The sequence below is a fragment of the Paramisgurnus dabryanus genome, chromosome 1 (assembly GCF_030506205.2).
Source record: "Paramisgurnus dabryanus chromosome 1, PD_genome_1.1, whole genome shotgun sequence".
NCBI classification, from domain to species: Eukaryota; Metazoa; Chordata; class Actinopteri; order Cypriniformes; family Cobitidae; genus Paramisgurnus; species Paramisgurnus dabryanus.
In genome coordinates this window covers 47,319,200-47,347,068 of record NC_133337.1, presented here as the reverse complement: position 1 = coordinate 47,347,068, position 27,869 = coordinate 47,319,200, and the positions used below count along the sequence as shown (strand labels likewise).

General features: G+C 37.5%; 1 protein-coding gene across 1 annotated transcript; it reads right to left on the bottom strand.

Moving 5' to 3' along the window:
• Positions 1-598: 598 nt before the first annotated feature.
• Positions 599-25,511, bottom strand: timp2a (TIMP metallopeptidase inhibitor 2a). Its single transcript, XM_065262632.2, has 5 exons — positions 25,127-25,511; positions 7,694-7,794; positions 7,501-7,612; positions 5,715-5,839; positions 599-2,820 (listed from the first exon to the last, which is right to left on the bottom strand). Exons 1-5 carry the CDS (start codon positions 25,251-25,253, stop codon positions 2,623-2,625), a joined length of 663 nt encoding a protein of 220 aa, XP_065118704.1. The 5' UTR covers positions 25,254-25,511; the 3' UTR covers positions 599-2,622.
• Between the last annotated feature and the right edge of the window lie 2,358 nt (positions 25,512-27,869).

The following is a 27,869-nucleotide window of genomic DNA, read 5'->3' as shown; positions in this document are numbered from 1 at the left end:
CACCGTTCCTCTTATTAGGAATACTTTATGCATTATAATCGTATCAAACTTAAGCATATTAGTTAAATAAAAAGCATTTTTAACTCATCCACCCAAAACATCTCATTTAAATAGAGTGCCGTAGGGATGACCAAGCCGGAAGTTGGCGGGAAACTGGTTCCCTCGCAAAAAAAGCCCATTCATTTTTGGGCCCATTCCATTCAACAAAAGTTAGAAACACAAGTTAATCTTCACAGATGAATACAAAATTATGAATTTTGTAAAATTTGTTACTAGAAATATAAAAGCCGTAGGCTATGTTGACTTCAAAATTAATAAAAGTTGTTCATAAAAATCTGTGAAGACTATGTTGGACAAAACGTGCGTCATAAACTTTGTGTTTATACACAGAGTTTTGCGATAATCCAAAAGTCTATGGGAAAAATGAATGGGCTTTTTTTGTGAGGGAACCAGTATCCTGCAAACTTCCTGGTTACAAAAATACATCATCCCTGTATATGTATCAAGGAATGTAAAGCTATCTTTAACAATATCTATAATATTACTGTGGGTATGTGAATATTTATAGATTAAAAAAAATACTAATGGGACAGTCGAGTGTAGTTTAATGTTTTATTTGGTAATACTGTATATTTATCTGTCAAGTGAACATCCACATGGGAATTACAGAAAGTATCAAACACATGCATAGTCTGGATTTTTTACCACAAACTCACTCATGTGGTTCAGACACAAGAGCTCACATTCTTGTACTTTTCTGCAAAATCAGTAAAGAGAAAGACAAAAGACAAGTAAAAATAACACCATGATCATATAAATCAAAGGTATACACATATTAAAAAAAGTAAAAACGTGATAACAAAATCATTTAACTTACGCCATTTAAGTTCAGTAACAATACAAAGCGGTTTAAGTAGTTAAAGCTCGATGTTAAACATTAACCTTGTAGATCTACAGTATATAGTCTATTCGCAAGAGTTCAAGCTTGTTTATTTATGATGATGATGATTCTGGTATAAAGAGAAAATTGATATATTTAAAAAAATCTTAATTTAAATCACACTTAAGCAAAAAAGCTTAATACTTTTAGCCAAAATATAAGGAATGAATTTAAGTACCCATAATAACGGTCCCTTTGTCAATACAAATTATCTCTGTGTTGATTTTATACAATGATTGTGATGCCTTTAAACTATCTGACATACAAAACAAAGTTTCTCTCGCTCTTATTCACTCTGACCAAACTTCACCACATGGTTTACCCTGACGGAGACCATAGCAACTCGTATACTAATGCCTTACCCCTTAGTCAATCACATGACTTGGTAACGCCCAATCAGGATACACCCTCTGCTTTCCTCTCAAGCTGCCAATAAACTCCTGAGTTTATTGACATTACCGGAGAAAGGAACCTATGTCACTGTTTTCTCTTTCCATGCGGAGATTCGGAGCATGCTATAGGTCTGTATCATTGCATGCCAATCCAATCAACCTCGAGCAACACTATGGGTCTTCCCGTTACCATGGCAACTAAAGTCTCATGCACCTTTTTGGGCACATCAACAAATGACACATTATACAACAATACACAAGGTAAAGGAGCTCACTGGGACCTTAATAACTGCATGAAATGAGCATGAAAGCATTTAAATGTGCTATTGTGAAAGAAGCGGAGTTACAAAAAGCGAAAGCACGCCTGGTTTTGTTTTTAATAATATTCTTAAAAAAGTGCAACAAGTTCAACTCATTACCGGCAGAATGAATGCATAAATCGGACAGATAAACTCACCGCGTGTGTGTGTGTTTTAGACAAAATGAAGATTTAGAAAAGTAAAACAGACGTACTTACAAAACAAGTTAGGGATGCTTGAATCAAACGCGCATTTAAACAAAATCAAATCAGTGAGTAATGTTGCTAAACAATTTATGAACACTAGAACTGTTGTCGGGATAATAGATGTTTACATTGTAATTCCTTCGTTTCTGTATATAGGAAGGATACACCATGAAGCAGATACGCACAATGGTGACGTAAAGCCGTGGATGAATAAAGTTAGGAACAGCTTCATATACAACAGTTCAACATTATGTAAATTTGGTCAGCAGCACTATTTTCTTTCCCTCACAAATTCATTGATTTTGGTTTTTAATTTTCCTTTTTCCTCAAGTTGCTGGTCCCAGCACGCCTTTGAATAATATCGTACAATCTGGGAAGTCCCGCCTCACCATTTATCTGGACCAATTGGCATGGAAATTACACTACCTTCAAAAGTAATACTGTCACTGTCGCCCCACGTGGGTTTGGACCGAAATGCCAGAAATTGAGAGACTGCAGTTTTGCAAGAAATGATAGACGTCATGAAGTCCTATTTGCAGAGAGAAATCTAAGCGCTGTCGGGGCCAGAAAGTGCTCTCATTTAAAGATTGTCCCTCACACAATGGGGTGTGTTTTCTGAGTGCCAGTTCACTCCAGTCTGTATCTAATGAAGACGTTACACTAATCTAGCCTTAACATTTCAATTTGGTAGAGTTTTGTCTTTATGTTGATATTAACTTACATCTTATCTATGATATTTGTAAGAACTTCGGATCGGGCGATGTGGAGAGGGAGGGAGAGACAGATTAAGGGTCCTCCACGTCCAGAAACTCCTTCTTGGGAGGAGCGGCTCCACGATACCAAGCGCAGGAGCCGTCTCCTCTCTTGATGCAGGCGTAGTGGTCGGACTGGCGCCCGTGAATGATCTTCTCTGTCACCCAATCCGTCCACAGACACTCCTCAGGGGCAACGATCTCGCATGGGAAGGTCGAACAGCGTGTGATCTGGGTGTAGAAAAAACAACAACCTCTGTTAACAGGGTGTGTGATGCTGATGGATGGTCTACATTAAAAGCATGGTGTACACTATGGGCAATACTGATAAATAGTTTTAAAAATCGTTCTAAATGATTATATTTTTACTTACGAATAGGGTTGTAACGATAAATCGTGATACACACTAATAATAACTGTCCGATATCGCTTTTATTAATAATTACATTAAGTAATATTAGTCAATATTTACAGTGTTGAGCCGCCTTTTCAAGACCTCTGCAATTAGCGCTGGCATGCTGTCAATCAACTTCTGGGTCACAGCAAATGCTTGTAATTACACTTCAGTAAACCATAGTAAATCTGACAAAAAGATTTAAAAACACTGAGGCAGCAGACTTTGTGAAATTAATATTTGTGTCATTCTCAGAACTTCTGGCCACGGCTGTAGTTACATTTCACATAAATTACATTTAATACATCAAACATCTAGTACTTTCTAACTTTACTCAAATTTTTTTTACCTGAATATTAGTAAGAAAGTAATAGATTTTTAATGCTCTTAAGTATTAAAAGTAAAATAATTACTTGTACTTATGTAAAGTAGTTGAGTAAAAATAAAATTTTATGCTTAGGAATGTAGTGAAGAAAAAGTTTTCCAAAACTACTTTCCATCTCTGGTTGCACGTTAGCTAGAATCTAGTTCAAAAATGCATTTGCTTACTTTGTGCCTTCCTACATTATTACATGTGTTATATACACTCACCTAAAGGATTATTAGGAACACCATACTAATACTGTGTTTGACCCCCTTTCACCTTCAGAACTGCCTTAATTCTACGTGGCATTGATTCAACAAAGTGCTGAAAGCATTCTTTAGAAATGTTGGCCCATATTGATAGGATAGCATCTTGCAGTTGATGGAGATTTGTGGGATGCACATCTAAGGCACAAAGCTCCAGTTCCACCACATCCCAAAGATGCTCTATTGGGTTGAGATCTGGTGACTGTGGGGGCCATTTAAGTACAGTGAACTCATGTTCAAGAAACCAATTTGAAATGATTCGAGCTTTGTGATATGGTGCATTATCCTGCTGGAAGTAGCCATCAGAGGATGGGTTCATGGTGGTCATAAAAGGATGGACATGGTCAGAAACAATGCTCAGGTAGGTCGTGGCATTTAAACAATGCCCAGTTGGCACAAACAAGCCTAAAGTGTGCCAAGAAAACATCCCCCACACCATTACACCACCACCAGCAGCCGGCACAGTGGTAACAAAGGCATGATGGATCCATGGTCTCAATCTGTTTAATGTATTCTGACTCTACCATCTGAATGTCTCAACAGAAATCGAGACTCATCAGACCAGGCAACATTTTTCCGGTCTTCAACTGTTCAATTTTGGTGAGCTCGTGCAAATTGTAGCCTCTTTGGTACCCGGTGGGGTCTTCTGCTGTTGTAGCCCATCCGCCACAAGGTTGTGTGCGTTGTGGCTTCACAAATGCTTTGCTGCATACCTCGGTTGTAACGAGTGGTTATTTCAGTCAAAGTTGCTCTTCTGTCAGCTTAAATCAGTTGGCCCATTCTCCTCTGACCTCTAGCATCAACGAGGCATTTTCGCCAACATGACTGCCGCATACTGGATGTTTTTCCCTTTTCATACTATTCTTTGTAAACCCTAGAAATGGTTGTGCGTGAAAATCCCAGTAACTGAGCAGTCAGATCAGTCCGTCTGGCACCAACAACCATGCCACGCTCAAAATTGCTTAAATCACCTTTCTTTACCATTCTGACATTCAGTTTGGAGTTTAGGAGATTGTCTTGACCAGGACCACACCCCTAAATGCATTGAAGCAACTGCCATGTGATTGGTTGATTAGATAATTGCATTAATGTGAAATTGAACAGGTGTTGCTAATAATCCTTCAGGTGAGTGTATATAATATTCTCGAAAATACATTTTGGTACAATAATAACAAAAATGAACTTTAGAAAGCATTGTCTTTGTTGTGAACCGAGTCACGAGACTGCAGTGACTCGGTGAAGTCGTAATTTTTGTTATTTTTGGACAAAAATTTATTTTCTATGCTTTAACACATTCTAACTGACCCACTGATGTCACATGGACTACTTTGATGATGTTTTTATTACCTTTTTCCACATGGACAGTATACCGTTACTTGATTTTCAATAAAGGGTCAACAAGCTCTCAGACTAAATCTAAAACGTCTTAAACTGTGTTCCGAAGATGAACGGAGGTCTTACGAGTTTGGAATGACATTTTTGCGTGAACTATCCCTATAAACCCATGGTTAAACTATCGTTAGTTTGTGGTAACCCTGGTTTAACTAGAGTAACCATTTTTAATTAAAGTAAAACCAGAGAAAGAAAAACAGTGTTGTTGACTATTATAGGCAACTATGGGGTGGTTTCCCGGACAGGGATCAGCTTAAACCAGGACTAGGCCTTAGTTTAATTAGGAAATAGAACTAGTTTTAACAAACTTGCCTTACTAAAAACATTACTTGTGTGCATTTTAAGGCAAAACAAAGGGCACTGATATATTTTAAAATGCAAGTTGTTGTCAATTTGGACAGCTCTTACATTTATTTTAGTCTAATCACTGTACGGGAAACTGCCCCTATATGTTTTTAATAGTTGTTTTTAAATGCTTTGTTATTTATAAGTTGTTTGGATGAAAGAATCTGTTAAATAAATAGATGTAAAATCATCTAAATGTAATAGTCCAATACCATTTACTCCTCTTGTAACAGTAGTGTCTTGTGAATAGTACAGCATACTGCACAATGTCTATTCATTGAAAAAGGCAGACATGTACGAATTCCAGCTCAATAAACAGAAACGATAATGATTACTATGCTTCTACAGGCGAAACATAAGTCACCTTGCAGTCACACCCCATCTCGTAGCGCTGACTAAGACTCTTTTTCTGGGTGGCACTCATGGACTCCCAGGGCATGATGAGGTCACAGAGAGTCACATGCATTTTGCCATTGGACTCTGCCTTTCCTGAAACACAATGTGCAGACAAAACAATCTGAACAGACCGCGAACATCTGATAGTCATGGCCAACAGACATAATAAAAGAATAAAATAACAAGTTAACAAGTTGCTACATTTACCACGCCATGTTTTGTTTAGGAATAAATTGTACCCATCTGACAGCCATCTTTTGTGTTATGACTGAACCAAATTATGGAAAGCTAAAATACTAAACACCAAGCTAGCTAAAGAAAAGAAAAGAGCTTGTTAGAATAGAAATAATGTGATCAAATAAACTTTCTGCTCTGAAACACTTGGTAGTATGCTAAAGTGAATATGCACCTTGAAATCGCAGCCTCAGCAGTTATTCTGCGCTACAGGATTCAGCTCTCTCATTATTTTACCCCCTCCTCCTCTCAAACTTTGGCTTTTGAAGCCAATTGCTACCCTCCACAGACCTTCTGCCTTGTCAGCTCTGTAATTTGGGTTATGCTGGAATGGTTTGAGATGGGGAAACCAGAACATGTCTGTGTTCATCTTTTACCGTTCTGTTATATTCTTCATATTTTTCCTTTAAACTTGCCTGCTCAGCAAGATCATAAGAAGTAAAAGAAAATTAAAATGCCGCCATAAATCCAACACGCTGCATATCACTACGGTTTGTAAACTTTTGTCCTTTCTGAAAACATACTGCCTTAACTGATGTACAGTATATGGCAAGTAGTACTAGTTAAACATCTTAAAGGATTAGTCCATTTTCTTAAAAAAAAAATCTAGATAATTTACTCACCACCATGTCATCCAAAATGTTGATGTCTTTCTTTGTTCAGTCGAGAAGAAATTATGTTTTTTGAGGAAAACATTTCATGATTTTTCTAATTTTAATGAACTTTAATGGACCCCAACGCTTAACAGTTTTAATGCAGTTTAAAATTGCAGCTTCAAAGGACTCTAAATGATCGCAAACAAGGCATAAGGGTCTTAACTAGCGAAACGATTGTCATTTTTGGCAAGAAAAATAAAACTATGCACGTTTAACCCACAACTTCTCGTCTTTCTCCAGCTGTGTGACGAGCCAGCGCGACCTCACATAATTGCGTAATGACGTGGAAAGGTCATGTGTTATATGAAACGCACATTTGCGGACCATTTTAAACAATAAACTGACACAAAGACATTATTAGTATCATTCCACATACAACAACGTCGGAACGGTCCTCTTTCTCCACAATTGTAAACACTGGGGGGGTAGTTTCGCATACGTCACCTGTGACCTCTTCAAGTGATGATGTATTACGTGAGGTCGGGCTGGCGTGTCACAGGACTGGAGGAAGATGAGAAGTTGTGGTTCAAAAGTGCACATTTTTTATTTTTCTTGCCAAAAATGACAATCGTTTCGCTAGATAAGACCCTTTGCCTTGTTTAAAATTGTTTAAAGTCCTTTGAAACTGCAATTTTAAACTGCATTAAAAGTGTTAAGTGTTAGGGTCCATCAAAGTCCATTAAAATGAGAAAAATCCTGGAATGTTTTCTTCAAAAAACATAATTTCTTCTCAACTGAACAAAGAAAGACATCAACATTTTGGATGACATGGTGGTGAGTAAATTATCTGGATTTTTTAAGAAAATTTACTATTCCTTGAAGTTACATAATTTATTTAAAGAACAAAACAAAAGACCCTTTTACCTGAGATGAGGTACTCCTTCTTTCCATTAGTTTCCAAATTTGTCACCCCGCACACGGCAGATGAGGGCGCGGTGAAAACCAAGTCGATGTGGTAATCCGGGCCTTTGAACATCTAAAGGAAATACATTTTTTAAATTGTACATTGAATTTGACAGACAGCTAGACAGACTAAATTTATAATCAAGTGTCTCACCTTAATCTGCTTGATCTCATACTGGAGTCGTTTGATAGGATTCCCATAAATGTCATTCCCAGAATCCACTTCTTTTTTCCCAACGACCTTGGCCCTGATTACTGCAAAAAAATAGAGATTGATGATGATGTTATTTTAGCTAAATGCTAAAAAAAACGTTATCAACATAATTTTGATTGCAGTCACTGAGTTCACGCTGGCCTTTCAAAATAAAAGTCCCACATCAGAAAACTGTTAAAAAATTTTGTTTCAAGTTTTGTTGTTTCTCTGACAGCACTCTCTCCACTCAAAATAGTCCTGCGACCCAAAAGTGGGACCCAACATATGTTTTTATTAATATACATTTTTACTTTTTTAAAAAGTGATTAAGGAGAGGACAGGAAAGAACAGGGAGGAGAGAGGGCTATGGGATCGGCAAATGACCACCAGCCGAGAATCGAACTTGGTTCACCGAACGTGCGAAAGCACCACATGTCGGAGCGCTGCCCACTACACCACCGGCTCCGACAGGACCCACCATATGTTTGACATACTTTTATTTCCCAAAATAACCACATGTGTTTTCTATTATATGAAGAGCAGACACCTAAAATGCTTTCCACACTGTAATGCTGACTGTATTTATCAAGCTCAATTTTCAAATGTTTGGTAGAAAATAAAAATACATTTGGCGTCAAACAGCTGAGCGAAAGGTCAATTTAGCTTCCCACCTCACCACTGTTTTTTCACCACTATAAGCGAGGACACAAAAGCATTTTGTCGAGTCATGATGAAAACAGACGCATGACTCTTGTGTGGTGCCACCTCTCATCTGAGGTCTTGTCTAAACAGCAGTGAGAGGTCTCTCTTATACACAGAGCCGTGCCCCCAAACCCAAATCCCATTTCCTGTGAGTTGAGCGTTTGCAGCTGTACGTTTTTTCTTTAGCTTTCTTTGTCGGGTCAGCCAACATGTGGCGGGGACGCATGACAACCTTGAGCTGACTCATTTAATCTTTTGCCTTTTATATACATATACACTCTTATTTTCCTTAATCGTTTTAACACGGCTGTTATTTCTTCACCAAAGTGCTCGACGGAAACACAGCGTGCAAGTTATGGAAATAGTTGGTGTAAAAGTGAAGACTCTGTCATAATTTGCTCACCCTCGTGTCCTTCCAGTATGCTGATATTTTATCATGGAACAGAGAAGATGCGGTTTTTAATTAATTTGGTGATATTCTTGTTTCAACTAAAGTTTTATCAGTAAGGTCTTTATACACCATTGATAATATAGTTATGTATATTATGTTGCATTTCTGTCAAGAGACCCTTTTAAAAGTTACACAATGCACCTTTAAAAACTGTTTTAAAACAACTACTGTATGACTGAAAGTAAAAGTTTATTATTTGCATTGTTTTTCTATCAGAATGGACCTGGCAACCATTTTGTGTCTTGACCCATCAGATGATATAACCATAAATGAATGCATGAATTCAAGACACTCTTAGTCACGTTCGGTTAGGAAATACACCCAAAGACAGTTTGTGTGTCGAAACAGCGTCTCATCAACTGAACCCAGAAAAAACAAAAAAGCTTTAAAGACGACAAAAAGATGTACAGCTCACAGCTTCATGTTAATCAAGTGCAGATGCAAATGAATAAAGACAGCTTCTCAAGTAGGCCTTCATCTGTAGCAGCTGTCTTGTAAACCAAGGTTCCCATTACAGCTGCAGGTCTTACAGTCTAACCAATGAGCTCTTGCCAAAATACATCTTCGGTAAACTGACCTAAGGTCAGAAGCTCTGAAGGATTAACATATTAGCCATGTAACTCCACCTTTTGTCCAAAACTGTCCTTTGAAAAACAGACGCTCTTTCCGTATCATCAATATGCTTTGCCAGCTGTCTGGATCCGTTGTGTGTTTTGTTAGGACAGCTTGTTTTAATCAAGCAATGCTGAGGAACATTTCTGCAAAACTACTTAGGCAAATGAATGGGAGACACAAATCGAGCAGAATTTATGAGACAAACTGGATTTTACAAGTAGAATTAAACCTGCTGCTTAAATTCTCTGGGATAGTAACGTCTTCCTGTAGCACAACTAGTAGAGTGTGGCAATAGCAGCAACAAGGTCATGGGTTGAATCCCAAGGAATTGTACCGATACTTTATTTGACTGATAAAAAAATCTTGCTTGTTCTTTACTTATATTTTTTCACATTATAGAATAATACTATAATAAATCAAAATAAATTCATTTTAAATCAATCAGAATTTGAATTTGCAAAATCGTACTTGTGAGATTTATTCACCATGAGATGCATTTTATACGTAATGAAGGAGTTCACATCTATGCTGGGCTCTTATTGGCTGCTTTTCTACAATATTTAAGTATCTAATATCTAAGTAATCTTTTCCAAAACAATATTTTTATAAAAACATTTTTGTTTTCCAATAAGAAATGAAATATGTTTTAACCTCCTAAGATCCAAACTTTGGTTTGTCTTTTTCCGATTCCTTCCAGCTATGTTGGGGTTAAACAGAATCAATAAATATAACAATCAAATATTTTTCTTAAAACAAGAAGCAGTGTAATTGTCCATGTTTGTGTACAACAGGTTCCAGTTACACAGAATTAGGTATTATGGTGCAAACAACAAAAAATGTTATTCCACGTATGTCCAGATCTTAGGAGGTTAAATATGTTTTAAAAAATGTATATGTATGACACAACTATATTTTGTCTACAAAAGTAATTTCGCACCTTTAAACATACACCTTCAGAATTCAATATTTTTAAGATCATGGGAAATATTTTGAATAAATTGTTTCCAGACTTTTGACGGTACTGTACTGTAAATGTACACAACTTGTCATTGACAAAGAAATATATCACCAAGATTGAGAGAGACAGAAATGTGACCCTGGACCACAAAAGTTACATGGGTATATTTGTACCAATACCCAACAATACATTGTATGTGTGAAAAGTATAGATTTTTATAAAAAAAAATCATTAGAATATAATGTGAAGATCATGTTTCATAATGGTATTTGGTACGTTTCCTACTGTTACTATGTCAAAAATGTATTTATCATAAGTAATATGCGTACTACATTCTTTTAAAGTAAATTTTCTCAGTATTTAGATTTTTTGCACCCTCAGATTCCAGATCTCATTTGAAATAGTTGTATCTAGGCCAAATATTGTCTTGTCTTAACAAACCATACTTATTTAAATGAAAAGCTTATTTATTTAATAAAAAAATTGACCCTTATTGTGAAATATAACAAGGCACCATGGAAACTGTGAGTCCAAGAATATAGGTGTAGATGTAGGGACATAAAATAAAAGCACATTCGCATACTTTCTGCTTGTCTTGCAGTCATTATTCTACACCCATGGGTTTACTTTATGGGCTGGGTATATGAAGGATTCATTACTCTTAAAGTTAACGATAGTCCCCCTCTCCTTATCCCGTTTAAACTGCATGCTTTTCTGTGTATGTCAAGACTTCCTTTTATTTATATGGGTCATTCTGAGACCCATATGCCAACCCTTTCCGAAAAGACACTGTCCAACTGAACATCAATATCGACTTCAAAGTTCCTTTCATGATTAAATTAGGTCATGTCATCTGTCTGACCAGTTTTGCCATAAACTGTTTTACATCCTTAATGCCACATGGCAAACACTAAAGCCCTTTTTACACAAAGATTACGGAAAATACATGGAAAATGCGTCCGGGATTTGTCTCAGGATCGTTCACATTGCCAATGACTTTCTGGAATCTGTGTGTGCATTTACACACAAAGATCCTGGAAAGACATGTGACGTATTTAAAGTTCTGCACTGGTAGGTTTTTTCCAACAGCTACTGAAGTTTGCTAATTATCCGTGATTTATCTCTCGAGAAACCACGCGCATGCATTTTTGTTTATGACAAGATCATAAGGAGCGTGTGATGCGCTGTTTGGTCATGCTGGTGAATGATCTCAGCTTGAGCATGGATAGTGATGAGCTCCCTGATCTCTGCTGCAGTCCAGTTTGCCAACATTTCTCGTGGTGAATGTTGATCTGCGTTTAAATCCCTGTGTCAAAGAGCTGAACCATAACTGCTTGTTGCATCCTCATACGGCACGCCCCTTACGGCATTGATTCTGCCTCTTGTTGTTAACACAGAATGATTTCTGTGAATGTTACGATTAATGGTTAATGTGTCCTCTTTACGGGAGCGATCCCAGAACATTTACAGTGTTTTTGTTCACATAGAAGCCTCTGCCAATTTTACGGAAGTTTTTGGGACCAAATAGAAAGTGACAATTTTGCTTTATTTAGGGGATTATTTAGGGATTTTTTTAGGGAAAATTCCGGTTATAAATATACCCGTGTCCGTGTGGACTAGGCCTGAGTTCAGTTTCTCTAGCCACAACCAGGCCTAATTTCTGCCACACCTGTTCGCAATCAAGAAATCAATTAAATAGGACCTGCCTGACAAAGTGAAGTAGACCAAAAGATTATCAAAAGCTACACATCATGTTGAGATCCAAAGACATTGAGGAACAAATCAAAAATTAAGTAACTCAGTCTGGAAAATATGCTGAGAAAAAAGAACATAAAGGCTTGTCTCACTTTTGCAGAAAACATCTTGATGATCCCTAGACTTTTGGAAAAATACTCTGTGGACTGATGAGACAAAAGTTGAACTTTTTGGAAGGTGTGTGTCCCATTTCGTCTACCGTAAAACTTAGACCGCATTTCAGAAAATGAACATTATACCAACAGTAAAATATGGTGGTGGTAGTGTGATGTCTGGGGCTGCTTCAGGACCTGGAAGACTTGCTGTGATAAGTGGAACCAAAAATATTCAGCTGTCTACCAAAACAATCCTGAAGGACAATGTCCGGCCATCTGTTCGTGATCCCAAGCGTACTTGGGTTCTGCAGCAGGACAATGGTCCAAAACACACCAGAAAGTCCACCTCTGAATGGCTGAAGAAATAAAAAATGAAGACTTTGGAGTGGCCTAGTCAAAGTCCTGACCTCAATCTTATTGAGATGCTGTGGCATGACCTTATAAAGGCGATTCATGCTCGAAAACCCGGAAAATGTGGCTGAATTACAACAATTCTGCTAAGGTGAGTGGATCAAAATTCCTCCCCAACACTGTAACAGACTCATTGCAAGTTATCACAAACACTTGATTGCAGTTGTTGCTGTTAAGGGTGGCCCAACCAGTTATCGGATTTAGGGGCAAACGCTTTCACACAGTGTGAGTTTGGATTTTGTTTTCCTTTTATAATAAAAAACTTTATTTAAAAAGCACATGTTGTGTTATCTTTGATTAACATTTACATTTGTTTCATGATCTGAAACATTAAAGTGTGACAACATGAAAAAACGAAATCAGGAAGAGGGCCTATCACTTTAGAGTCAGACATCGTAATATACATCATATACATAATTTTAAGGGAAACGATTATTCACTAGGGGGACTTTAAAGTAACCAATTTGTAAAAATAGAAAACAGCTTAAACATAATAAATAATGCCTTTTTAAATTTCATAAAGCTTTCTTTAAGGTTAGGGTTAAGAAAAGTCCCCCATGATTGAAAAACCAATGTGTGTGTATATGTGTGGTTAACAAAGAGCATATTCATGCACTGGCTTACATTAAAACCCTGAATGCATGGTGCAACTGACTCAAAATACACTTCAAAAGCATCAAAGGGTTAGTGGCAGCTCATGGTCTCTCTTTTCAAACACAGTGATGTTGTAGGCACCGCTATACCTTCAGCTTCATTCTCGCTGGTCCATTTCTCCTGACTGACCCACATTCCCGTGGCCCGATAATCATGCATATCCCACAACGCCCGCTGCCACCACGGATGACTTCCACGCTCTCTTACATATGCACATATCATAATCAAAATGTCATAGTTTCCATGAAAACATACCCACCACAAATACTCGCCACATCCTCAGTTTCCATACGACTTTTAGCAATCACGACCAGAGCCGAACCCAAGTCGACCACTTCACTGAAAGCCCCAAAACTCCTCGACTCCCACCTTTACAGCACCACTTACAGACCTAACTGAGGTAGATGGCAACCAATAAATCTTCCATCTCTTGGGTATTAAATGTAATGTTATTTTTAGTATTACACTCTTCATATGGCTGTTTTATTTTTAGTTTTTACATTGAACGGGTAAGTCCAAGGTGGCTTCCATGTCGTTCCGCTGTATTGATAAACTATAATAACAGAGATGGAAAAAAAGCACTAGCCTACCAACGCGGTTCCACAACGCGTTTTCATTCAAACACGTGAACCAGCGAGATGGTCCTCACTGGGGAACACAACATCCAGGGGGCGGGGTTGGATCTAGATCCAACTCCTCCCACTTTTTATACTTTGTTGCACCAAATGAACCAGTATATTTGCGTTGTTGCAGCCCGCAATTAGTTGCAACCTGTGGTCACCAACGTTTGCTCTTATCAATTTAAGTGTACGTTTGATTAATAATATAGTTGAGAAAGATTCATAATTTAGAAAGTATCACAGTTAGGTGTAAGGGGAGGTACGGACATGTTCCCGACAGTTTGATATCACTGAAGGGATTTATTTGTACATTATCCCACTTATAACACAGCTATTCCTATACGAGTAAATATAAAAACAAATTTATTTGATATCTTTTATTAGCAAATTAAAAAAAAAAGTAAACCATCTACGAGGGAAACCTGTTTCCTAATGGCTGTAAGCAAAGACGTGTTAAAACAAGTTCAAAGTCCATACAAGATAAACATTCAATTTATTAATTTCTAAATAACATGCCATAGCCTATATATTTTAATAATTATGCATATTAATACTGTATCCATTCATAGGTCTTAAACTGCATGTGGTAAGATTACTCATAGTAGGCTTACCCGAAATGTTTTACTCCAAAACATTATAGCAAAAAACTTACATTTCACCCTAAAGGCACTACTTTTATTGTAGTCATAAGTAAAGTTAGTTTTTATGTCAAAATAATAACTTAATTTAGTTACGACTTAATGCGGAAATGGTAAGCAGCAACACGTGTATGACGTGTCTTGTGGTAAAACTGGCGACCAATGGGATCTCTGGATCGGGATCCAGCTCCGCCCCTGGATCTAAATCCAACCCCGCCCCCTGGATGTCGTGTTCTGCAGTGAGGCGCTACTGGAACCAGCTGCAATGGACAAGGAGATCAGTGATTGCATAACGGCTACCGTAGTTGCAACACGCATTTGGAAAAGCGAGGTGCTAGAGAGCACTATTCGTTTGAATGCAAAATACAATTTCACCACTAGATGGGGGTAAATCCTACTTGTCCCTTTAAGATTCAGCCTTTGAATATTTTTGTTATAAATTATCTTAATATGTAAGCTTACTTTATTTCTGTATGTCATTTAGACCATTTAGACAAATATTCTGTATGTTTACATTAAAAATATATAATGCGTTAAAATTGAAGTTTAATGATTCATGGCGCCGTCCACCACTGTCCTGCAATGTTAGATCAGAAATGTCTTGTCTGCAAGTGTTAATGTTTTACAAAATAGAGTAACGTGAGTAACAAACTCATTTAATTTCAGTAATTGTAACTGCGTTACTTAATTCAAAAAAATACTGCATTACATGCTCGTTACCGCTAAATGTAGTGTAATTACAGTAACGCGTTACTACTCCCATCAGTGGTATAGACATAGAAAACAAGACGCAGCTGCCAGTGTGTCACCGGCCTTACATTATGATGTAAACCCACTGTTTGGCTTGTTAGAAGCAACAACAGAGTGACATGCTAGATGCTTCATGTACTACTTCTGGGTGCAGCGCTGCTTATATTGATGCGTATGACATCAGAGTATCACAAATAATGAAAAAAGTATACACCTTTTCAATTAGTCTTGCAATACTTTAGACGAATCAGTCTACGGAGTGCTAACAGAAGTCAAACACACCCATGATTTCTATGGCACCAAGAGTGAAAACTGAGAATAACCCGGACATACAAACAAGCAGTGGAGTGTTGGTAAAAAATATTTGAACAAAACACTGAGACCCTTCACAATAAAAATAAATCTCATCAACCTTATCTCACAGGAAAACATATTTATTTTATGAATATAAAACAAAAATTTTACTGAAATGTGCAAATGACACTGCACGAAATTATACAAATTCGCCACCTCGTAAAATGCTCACATATTGTGTTGTGAGATTGTGTTGGTCAATGTAACTTTCCACTCATAGCTTATGCTGGTTAAATTGTCGGTTTTATCTGCATTGTCATCATTGCAAGTACAAGAAAAGTTTTGCAAGTTTAAAGACTCTGAGGTTTACCAATAAGGAAAAGGTGCGGTCCGGACAACTACCGGTCGGCCTATGCCCAGTGCCGTTACCTCAAACACATAAACACACAGAGAGGGAGTGGCAGGAAGATGAGCAATGCTAATCTAAGTGTGGTTTGCTGACTAGAAATGTCATTCATTTCCTATTTTATCAAAATACTGTACATGCAGGATGTTTCTATGTCTTAAGATCAATATTTCACACCATTTGCAGCAAAGAGGAGTGCCCAAACAGGGGAACTGTCGACATGTTGCTTTCGAAATTCTCGTTCTCATGAAAATCTGATGCAAACTGCAGCACATTGCATGCAATCCAGAAAACAAAGTGGCAAACAATAAAAACAAATGAATGTTTAGGGAAAATAATGAAGTGCATTCACAGGGTGATGGCAATGAGCATGTGGTGCCATTGAAAGGTTTACATATTTAAGTATTTTTAGATATTTTCCAACTAACAATCTATCTTAACTCCTTCCATGCTCTTAATGGCCAAGATAAGCCAGAGGGCTCAGATCTACTAACAAATCTCAAATTCTGTCTAACAATCTTTACTTTCTAAAGAAAATGAGTATAAATTCTCCTTTAGTGTTTGTTGCTTTAGTCTTAAATGTGGCAGTGTTTCCTGTCCTGTCAAATTTCAATGAGCCAGTAAAGAAGATGGTAATTGTTTAAGAAGCAACTTTTTATATGAAATGAGATGAGACAAGATATTTCTCCTATAGCTATGACATCAAAGCAGCAATGCTCTGGTTGAGAACAAGGTATGTTTAAAATCAATGACCTGGCTAATAAACCTGGAACACATCATTAAATCTCGTCACACAAACATTAAACGCTTATAACAAACCAACAAATACAGGCCCTTAAAAGGGTTTTCACCTACTTAAAATGTCGGTGGCTGAACTATTTATTTCAGGTAGCTTATGGGAAAACATAGTTTATGTAACAAAGTAGTGAAAAACAGAAAAGTTTGCAAAGATTTCCGCACAGATGACTAAATCCCCTGTATTACATATGCCAGGCCAGTAGATGGCAATGTTACTTTCTAAAGAAACACTACAAGCCTGCGCACATACACATTTATATATAGAGCAATATATATGAACAATCCAGATGGCGAAAGCATCAAGCAGTTTGTAGATGGACGTAGGGACATCACAATGATTAAATAACCGTCTTATTGCGATTGTTTGACCTCATCGCGATGATTTCAGATCACCGCAATGATTGCACATCTCTCTAAAAAACACAAGGGGGAGCTGCAGCCTCTGTATAAATGAGACCTTATCAGATTACTTTTAAATATATGTTATGTGTATTAATATTTACTGCCAGGTAAACCTTGCAAAATATTTAATTATAATAATCATAACATTGTGTGGAAATTGTTTCATTAAAAAAAATTTTTTATTAGAATTAAATGTCAAAGAATTTAAACAGACAATTAATCGTCATAACTGTCAAAGCACCAAAACAGGCAATTAATCATCATTATCGGCACAATTTAGTAGTCAATTAACCGTCAGCCAAATTTCATAATCGTGACAACCCTAGACGGACGATGAGGTAGGTTTATTACTAAAAGTGACCCTGGATTAACCAATTGCTGTTTTGGTTATATTCGATCATGGCTATGGTGTGAATTAACACATGCACATAACGTCACCGTTATCACAGATTTGCGTTTATGTTGTTTACATGTAGACGACAAGCCATCTTTATGAAAAACTTGCGAGTTTTTACATATCCTAAACAAACGAGTAAACATCCTTTCAGTAAATAGCAAAAGATGGATGGCATGAACTTTAATACTTCACTCTAATTGGTTGTCGCTCCCGAAAGTTGCTCATCATTTGCTTAAAGTTCAACTGTTCTCAACTTAGACGGTTAGCTGAACACGCCCACTTTTTGCCATCAATAGTTGCTGTTGTTTGTGTCGCCAGAAATCGCCATGATTCCATTGAAATGAATGAGATCATGTTTCTCCGCCGTTGCTATTTGCTGGCGGTGTGCACACAGCTTTAGTCTTATCAGCTAGACATGGTGGCATGTAAATGTTAAAAAATGTTGGCCACATTGTTGGTCTGCTCCCTTACAACATTGTTCCCTTGTACTCTCCATGAAAGATCTTCGTTGTTGTTGTGCGCCCAAGTACCACCATCAAAAATCTCTGGTTCCACTACACATGGCCTGTTGGTACACTCCGACTTTACAAAGGGCTACCTGTGCTCTGATGAGAAATGTTTGCGCAGAGGGGAATTTGGCATCCTGCATTAGTATTTTTTTTTTTCAATTTAAAAGTTCCTCAGCCTTTCCCAAAGTAATCCACCATTTTTATATTCAGGAATGTGTAGCACCACACCCTGATCCTCTCTATGATCCATCTGACCTACAGTATATGTAGGTCATACTGTAGATATGAAATCCGAATGGTCGCCACACGGTTTGCCTTAAAGGGATCGGCCACGACCACGTTTTGAATCTGAACACTTTTTAACAGATTAGCATTGTTTGGAGATGATGGCCAGTGTTATTAGGTCATTATTTGGGCACCTTACTTTATATTTAAACAACCCTGGGAACCCCACAAAGAAAATGATGCCATTTAAAGTTGCAAGGCACTTTTTATATCTCAAAGCTTTCTTTGGCTGTGCAGAAAAAGAGACTGCATTCATTGCTGCGGCGGTGTTGCCCTAGTCATTTTTATTTATATTTTTTGACACGTTCACCTTTTTTAAAGCAAACAGTTGGGTCACACAAGGCCAAGCCATACTGTATGTAAGGGCATTGCGCACAAAGCCATAGCTACAGCACTGACATACATAAAGGAGGGTGGGGGTGTAAAGCTATTTCATGCATTCTGATTTATTAACAGTGTAAAAGTTGAATTCATCATGCTCAACATAGGCAACGTTTCAAAAAAGCAGTTATTTCTTTGCCCAATGCACTTCGCAAGTACGTACAAGTTTTCTGAAAGTTTTTTTTCAAACATGAAAGATTCATATGTAACAATCTTGCTTTATTTCTTTTAAGGCCAATTTCAGTGCAGGAAGTACAGAGGAAGTCCTTATATGGGCACTATAATTGTAAGAGCTGACACGAAATTAATGTCACCAAACAAGTGTGTTGTTGTTTGTGTGGGAAATCTTAATACCCTCAAGGACTAAATGTGGGGACACATTTCAAGTGAGAGCAAGGTTACATTGTGTTACCTTTAAAGATCCATTGTTAGGGGCTAATTACACCAAATGCGCTTTAAACGCTTGGAAACGCAAGGCGCGACGCACTGCCTCTTTTTTTTTTTTAAAAAGAGCAGTGCGATGCGGCTTTTTATATTGCAAAGCAACCACCGAGTCAGCTGTATTGTCAATCAAATATTGAAGCGTGAGCGCTCTTTTGCTGTTAACTGTCATATTAGCAGAAACTTTTAAAAGAGGACGCTTGCTCTGACCTTGTTTGAGGGTGAGAGGTGCACAAACAAGCAAGAGAAAGTGAGCGAGTGGAGTCCGGTTCTTCAAAGCAACTGTAAACTTCCCTCACCACAAGGCCCGCCTCTCCCCTCATTTGATTGTACAATGAAAATGCAAATAACGTCGGGCGCTTCTCCGCTCTCAGCGTTTCTTCAAAAGCGCGTGCTGCGGCTGGCGGCAAAAAACGCAAGGCGTACGCACGCATAAACAGCGTGCAAACGCTCCCTGCCCATAGAATATCATACAAAAAAGGCGCATGCTAATGCCATAAACGCTGTTGGTGTGATCAGCCTCTTACAGTACCCTTTTGAGGGAACTCGCGCTGTATCACTGTGGTGACATTTTGGGTTCGCCTCCAAGGGTAAATGCGTCTGAATATGTATATCAAATTCAACCAATGGTGAGGCTTAACGACAAAGACAGGGTGGCGCAGGAGCCAGGAAGTATATCGCTATCTGAAATATTGCCAAAGATGGCGTTACAGGGACACAGGAAGTATGGCAAGGGAGACACAGCGCCTCGTTCCCTTCTAGGGTGGCCATTCATGCCAGTTCCACCGGACACGTCCTGAACATGTTTTCGGGTTCGTTCTCCGGAAGTCGCGTTGGTCGACCGCATACATCATCAAAGTTTAATATTTCGGTTTTAATTTCAGAAAAGCAACTGTAACATTTCAAGGTAAGAATGAAACTACAATGATTGTATGTTTAAAAAAAAAGAAAATCTTAATTTTCTAATGTATTTTAACAGAAACGTGAGAACCTTGATCACGTATGCGATCGAGCAACGCGACTTCCGGAGAACGAACCCAAAAACATGTTCGGGACGTGTCCGACGGAACTGGCACGAATGGCCACCCTATTCCCTTCTCAGGGAACAACAGTTACATACGTAAAACACAAATGAACTATGCAAAAAAGCATTTTGGTATGAATCAACATTCGCATACAGAAGATATAAGCATTTAAAGCGAACAGTTTAACATGTGTGCTTAAAAAGTATAAAAAAATTTTATATTATCTTACACTACACAGGGAATAATATGGATTTTTCCCAGACAACTTGCATAAAATAGATTCAAGCACTTTTAATGACCTGTATCTATGTATGTTTATTTTCAAAAACTTCCCTGGGCCTTGATTTCCCCCCCCCAGACTCACAAACTTTTAGGGATTTCAAGGACCCATGGGAACTCTGCGCAAGGTAAATACAATAACAGAGCTACTTCTGATGACAAGCTAACGTAGTGCCCACTGTCCATTCACTGACTGCCTAATTCCTATCGAGTTTAATAGCATCACATTTATTTGAATCGGATTATTTGATTTATTTTTTCAGATGCTGATGCTATTATTGTAATATAATCATGTCAGATATTTATTCTCGGCCAGAATAAACTACATAGATGGACCAGACTTTGTATCATTAGTCCAAAGTGTGGCTAAGTCTGAGTAAATTTCCCACCCGTTTGCCCATATAAAGCTTATTACAGACTACAGAACACTGACAGAACGCAAAGGAAAAATGATGGCATTTGGTTTGCTTATTTTATTAATATGCCAAGTACCGGGTTCTGTCAAGAAATATGATGCCTGAATTCATTTCCTGCTAACAGCCTGTTGGTTTCTACTGTCTAAAGGAAAAGGCACTAAGGTTGACATTTCACAAATAGATGGAAAAAGCCTTTCTGCCTTGACTCAAGAAGAACTGGTTCAAAGCCAGTGAACTGAGGCAAGGCTGGGATCCGCAGCCAAAGTGTGCACTTTTCTCACCGTTTCGAAAATGCCATGCATATTTCCAAAAGGTCTTTGACTTTCATAGCTTTTTCCTCTCTGGCACTTCCAGAGCTGTCGGCCAGATGCTCTTAGATGGTTTCTGCAGGAGGTGCGTGCTGCACTGCATAAGCCCTTCAAAACACTTTGTGTGCATTTGTCTTCAATTCTATTACCGGCCTGAGAGAGGACTTGGGTTCGGTTCCAGCAGCAGGCATACCAAGCTAACCATCTCTAGACAGTGCTTGAATTAAGCATGAACTGGGAGGGAAAACCCCTGTGGGATGCAAAACATTCTTGCAATTTTTTATCCCTCAGTTTTCTCCATCTCAGACAAATATGAAATAGAGACCAGTTGCACAGGAAGTCAAGATCTTAGTCAGTAGTTCTCTTGTTCTTCCGTTCCCACTTCTTTATAGTTCTCTTTATTCTCTGCCTCACTTGCATTGCACAATTTTGTTTGTGTATTCAATGTTTTGCAAAAGAAAACTTCCCTAATCACGATTGTCTTGTTTTAAGTATAAAAACAGAAAAACACGTTTCTTTAAAAATGTATGATTTTTTGAGCATTAGGAATAACCTCAAGACTAATTTGACCTTAATTTGAAAACACCTTGTACCATTATATCTTAACATATATCAATGCCATCATTTTGTCTCAAGATGCACACCAGTATTGTTTTTTTGTAAGGTTTGTTTGTAAAAACTACTTTAACCCTTTAACTCCTCCCTTTTGGTTGGGAGGTGAAAAGGTGATATTTACCTACAAATTAAGATCTTAGAGAATATTAAAGGTGCAGTGTGTAAATTTTTGAAGGATCTTTATACAGCAATGCAATATAATATAAATAACTGTGTTTTGAGTGTTGTATAAAAACCTTACAAAATAAACTGTATTGTTTTTATTACCTTAGAATAAGATGTTTTTATCTACACACACCGCGGGTCCTCTTACATGGGAGGCGCCATTTTGTGCCTTCATGTTTCTATAGTAGCCCTTAACGGACAAACTTTTCTATAGAGCACATTTGTCACTTCGTTGCTTCAAACGATGACATGTTTGTCCTGTGACGGCTACCATAGCTTCTCCATGTGATTCGAAAGGGAGGGGTGCAATACGCAACCTCACCTCTAGATGCCACTAAAATCTACACACTGCACCTTTAAATAAAAAATAGTTATAGTAGTTTATTAAGTTTATTTTTTAAATAAAAATAATGCAATAAAGAATATATATATTTTATATTAAAAACCCATAAAAACAATTTTTTTAACTCTGTGAGTCTCAATTTCAAGTTAAAATCACAAACAATGAGGTTTTTGTCACACTTTTAGTGGTTTTACTAACTAGGTGTCAAGGGTTTGCGGCATACTCACAAATCACAAATGAATAATTTACTGTCACTGCATGATTATTAATGAAAAAAGGCTTTGAAATATATTCAATATAAAATTCTTGGAGCTTTCCAGTGATATAAAATTTGTCACGATTTTTGAAGATGTATAATAGGATATAAGAATTATAAATCAAATGGCTTTAAAATATGAAAACTATATTCTTAGAGCTTTCCAATGATATATAGTTTGTCAAGATTATTTCAGGTTTATATGATATATCTAATGATAAATGTTAAAAAAAAAACTTGGGCCCACCCGTTGACAGGTGAAATTTTTTTAGAAAATGACTTGTACTATATCATTATTTTTTGCAAAATATAAAGATCTCAATCTGAGAGCTTTCCAACGATATATAGTTTGTCAATATAAGTGCTGGTTAAGACTAAGAAATTATAATTTTAAATATGTAATGCCAAAAGTCCCACCTGTGGCTAAAAGTCTTAAAGGGGAAAGAGAATGAAAAACCATTTTGACCTTGTCTTTGTTGAATAATGGTAGTCTACCCGCATTCACGAACATACAAAAAGTGCTAGACATGCTAAACATCTCAATCTCATAGAAATTCCTCTTTTAGAAATATCAGCCAGAAAACGGCCCAATCTGAAAAACTGATGCTTATAACATCACAGGCATCTCACTGCCCCTCCACTTTAAAATAATTGGCTACATTTTTTGAGTGGCAGCAAAGTCAGCCAATCAGTAATGAGATTGCATGTTAAGCCAGTACTGGGAGCCAAATAGGTGCAAAACCACTTGTTTAAAATCCCCCACCCTAATAGAGCTATCTGAGAGAGGTTTTTAGGAAGCTTCTAAGGAATTACAGACCCAAACAAATTTTTTTGTCTACATGTCACATCACAGAACAAGGATAAATACCCCGTTCAATCATTCTATGTCACCTTTAATATAACCAAGGCCTCGTCCTGGATTAATCTAAACCCTATGGGGGGGTTTCCCGAACAGGGATTAGTTTAAGACAGGACTAGGCCTTAGTTTAATTAGGAAATATTGTCTTAGACTAAAATAAATATAAGAGCTGTCCAAACTGAAAACAGCTTGCACTGACATATCTATAAATACATCAGTGCCCTTTGTTTTGCCTCAAAATACACACAAGTAATGTTTTTAGTAAGATATGTTTGTTAAAACTAGTTATATTTCATAATTAAACTAAGGCCTAGACCTGTCTTAAGATAATCCCTGTCTGGGAAACCACTCCTGTATCTAATATAATTCGACATATCATACATAATTTTATTTCTCAAATCCTGTCATAAGATTTTTACATAAGAAGACAAAAATACTGAATGAGAATTAAACCCATAACCTTGTTTTGTTTTATCACCCAATAAGCTACTGCACAACAACATAACGGAAATCCCCTTTCTTTATGAAGAAACTAAGATCTTAATTTAGTCCTATACTCATTGACATTATATATAGTGAATGACCGCAGATCATTTTGTTGTCAAGCAGCTAGACAGTGAATCAGTGTGAATCCACAGGCCAGCAGAATGGTGTGAATGTATCATGCTGTTTACCCCGGCAGACATCTGTGCCACATCCACATTCTTCGTTTTACAAAACATCATCTCGCTAACATTCTCCCAACAGGAAATTAGTTTTTTAAAGGATACCGCTTTGGCTCTGTATATTGAGGCTCGAAGCCTTAACAGAGAATAAAACGGAGACGCCAGACACAAACAGAGATGTAAACAAGCCTTAAAATGTCGTTCTGATGCAGCAATGTGTGCTGGTGTGTAATGACAACAAAGATAGCTCTCCTATACTGGATGCATGCTGGAAAGTAAAATATTTGCGTAAAAGTAGATTACAATTTACCCCCCCCCCCTTTGTTACATGTAATACCCTATGTGTTATCCAAATTTGGAAACATAATGGGATTTTTTAAAGTTGATATATTTTTTAAAAATTCAAGTATGAAATGTCCCCAGCAAGGCCCCCCAGTATATATTTTTCCACCACTGATCATAATAATTAAAATAGCCCCTTAGAAGAATATCGTATGATTGTGCAATATGATACAACAGCTTTGGTTGTGGTTATAGACATCATTATTAGTGCCCCAAACTTTAATATGTGTGATTGGTTCATTGTTAATGAACTGTTCTTAATGTTAGATGTGCAATTATGTATGCACTTTCACAAACGTGTATAAAGTTTTGCACATAAACACGTTGAATCAAACTAATGTATGTAAACAAAGAAAAACAACAACACCTAGGCGTGAAAACAAGCTCTGGATGCCAGTTAATGCGCACACAGAGTTCATTGTACATTCATTATTGACATTAGCAGATTTGTTTTGATAGATTTCATAGGCTACGCATACAAGAACTCGCCACGCGCCGCGGGAAAGAATTCGCATTGTGACGTAGTAGGAGCGTTTAGAAAACGTTGAAACGCACTTACCGACATCAGCACTGCAGAACGCCTGTTGAGGATGAACGGGAGAACAACTGCACGCTTCTGCGATCTCTCCCACCCGACACAGTATCAGCACCACAAGTGTGCCGACACAGCTCGTAACGCTCTTCATCTTTCCCTTACTTGACAGGAAAATTTAAAGCAGATATTTCTCGATCTTCTGCAATGTCAAACACAGATCCGATTCCTTTACGTAAAGTACGCCGTCCGCCGCCGTTTCGGATGCCTGCACGTTGGGTATCAGTGCTGTTGTTTCTTATTCCACTGAAAACGAATAATAAAGTGGCCCGCTGCTCTTTAATGGCCTTTCCAGTTCCTTCTCTTTCCACTGCCTTCTATGGGTGTGTTTGCACAGAGAGACCAGGTTTGTGCCTTAATACTGTGCCTGGACTCCTCCCTTCCAAACCAGATCCAGCCAGAGGTGGGCGCTTCAGTGAAGCTCTTCAAAAAGATTTCCTTCACTCTTTCTGTCAACATGTATGCAAAGTTTACTATAGATGTCCACTTTGGGAATAAAATATTTTAATTATTTCAATGCACATACATATTAAAACAGTACAAACAATGTGCATGTAATTATAAGCTTCAACTTACATTTTTAATGTTAAATCAATTGGATTTTAACTGTTACTTATAAGCAAATTCAACTTGATTTATTAAGTAACATCAACTCATCACTTGTCAAGATAGTTATAATGACTTTTAAATAGTTAATTAAAGGTGCAAAAAGATTTTTTACCACAATCTCTCATTTAAAAACATCAATTTGCGCACAAGAGACTGAATGTGTAACTTTAGCTGCTATGACATCTATAAGGAATTTGCTCTTGTAGTCATAAAGCCTTTTACTGGTTCTCTTCTCACTCAGCAGAGCTGTAAAAGCCCCTCGCTGCCGTCTGCCACGAGACTGCGCCTGCAGCTGGCACGCGCTCACTGTTTCCACTCTGACCAGAGGGAAAAGCAAAAATCCACAATGTGCTGCTATGAGAAAATGAAGTTAAATAAATAAATTAATGCAAGGGTTGGAAAATCTCATCCGTGTTTGTTGGACGATGATTTTGTCATTGTGATGACATCACCTCTGTGGCTGCGGCTGTGCAGCCCTTGCGGATTCGTGGGTCAAATGTCACTAGATTGTTTTAAGTTCTTTTTTTTTATTCTTACATGAAGAGCTTTTGACTGAATCATTGTAGACTGAGATTTTTCCCAACCACAAACTGAACCAACCCAAGGGGTTGGGACTTTGGTAAACGACAGTTTTATAGGTCAACCCATTCTCAAGTGTAGGCACAATACTTGCATTAGAATGGGACAGCAGAGCCATGACTAGAATACGATACACATCAAAACAAAATTACATGAACATTTAACCTAATTTAAAGGTGCAGTGTGTAAATTTAGTGGTGAACCCCTCGGTTTTAAAATGCTTAGAGAAGCTACAGTAGTCGCCACAGGACAAACATATCACCGTTGGAGACAACTAAGTAAAAACTTTGTCCGTTTAGAGCTTCTGTAGAAACATGGCGGCACAAAATGGCGACTTCCATGTAAGGGGACCCTCGGTGTATGTAGATAAAACGTCTTATTCTAATGTAATAAAAAAATAACGGTTAATTATGAAAGGTCTTTATACAACCCTGATAATATAGTTTTTAATATTATTTTGAGAGATCCTTCTAAAAATTACACACTGCACCTTTAAACAGTAGTTCACCCATTTTCCTAATATGAAAAGTCAGTGGGCCCCAGTGGGACTACTCTTTTAATCTAAAATATGAAAGGACCTTATTTTTATATCTTAAGTTGACGCATCATCTTCATCAGCAAAGTTTTTTCAAGGACTGTTCATACAGGTGGACAGGATTTTTAAAAAAACTCATTCCATAGACATTACACTGTTCAGTGGGATGAAAGTGTTCAGCTAAAGGTTCTTGCTACTGATAGTGTGGCTTTTCTAAAGGAGCTAGGAAACTTTATGACTTGGTTTGCCTTTGTGTGTACTATGGTGTGCGGCACAGACAAAAGCAATTTAGTGTCTGTGGTAATACTTAACAAGGAAACTATGTCAAAAATGTGTATGTGGTGCCCAGAAGGAGTGTTTTTGCCATTTCTGCATCCTTTGAAAATTCTGCAAATGACCTGAACAGAACAATACGGTGCGCAACTTTCATGTGAATGCCAATTTGGAAAAAGCACCCATGGTAATATAATCTTTTAATCATATGCAAAATATTTACACTATTTGAGTTTGCAAACTTTCTTAACAGAGGACTGAATTTTTCCAAGAGATTTTCCTGAAGGAACAGAACGGGTTTGGAATAACCATTAGATACCCCAATCACATGACACTCACATGACACTGTCATTGAGTAGACAGTGAGGCTGCAGACATACAAGAGCTGAGGAGTTGATCATAAGAGCAGAATATATTTAGCCTGTTCACTGATAATGTGGGGCTCTTCACAATGAATCATGTATTTAAATGCAGTAGCCTACTAACTAAAAACAGGTAAATACTATGTAGGAAAGTAATGTGTATGTGAACTATACACCAACATAATTTTATATTTACATTTGTGACTAACAATTTAAAAGAATATGTAGGAGGGGACAGGTAAACTTCTTGTATTTCTCGTTTCTGGTGGGTGAGAACTGCTAAATTTAGCATTCGAGTCTAAATGCATGAATAATTATTTTTTACAGGAAAAAAATTATAAAAATGGCAAAC

Bases quoted from the DNA above. Each gene is read 5' to 3' on its own strand.
- timp2a (XM_065262632.2), bottom strand. From the start codon at position 25,253: ATGAAGAGCGTTACGAGCTGTGTCGGCACACTTGTGGTGCTGATACTG. The intron at 7,613-7,693 runs GTGAGACACTTG...TATTTCCTTTAG, and splicing joins ATGAGATCAAGCAGATTAAG to ATGTTCAAAGGCCCGGATTA. The intron at 5,840-7,500 runs GTAAAAGGGTCT...ATTGTGTTTCAG, and splicing joins GAAGGAGTACCTCATCTCAG to GAAAGGCAGAGTCCAATGGC.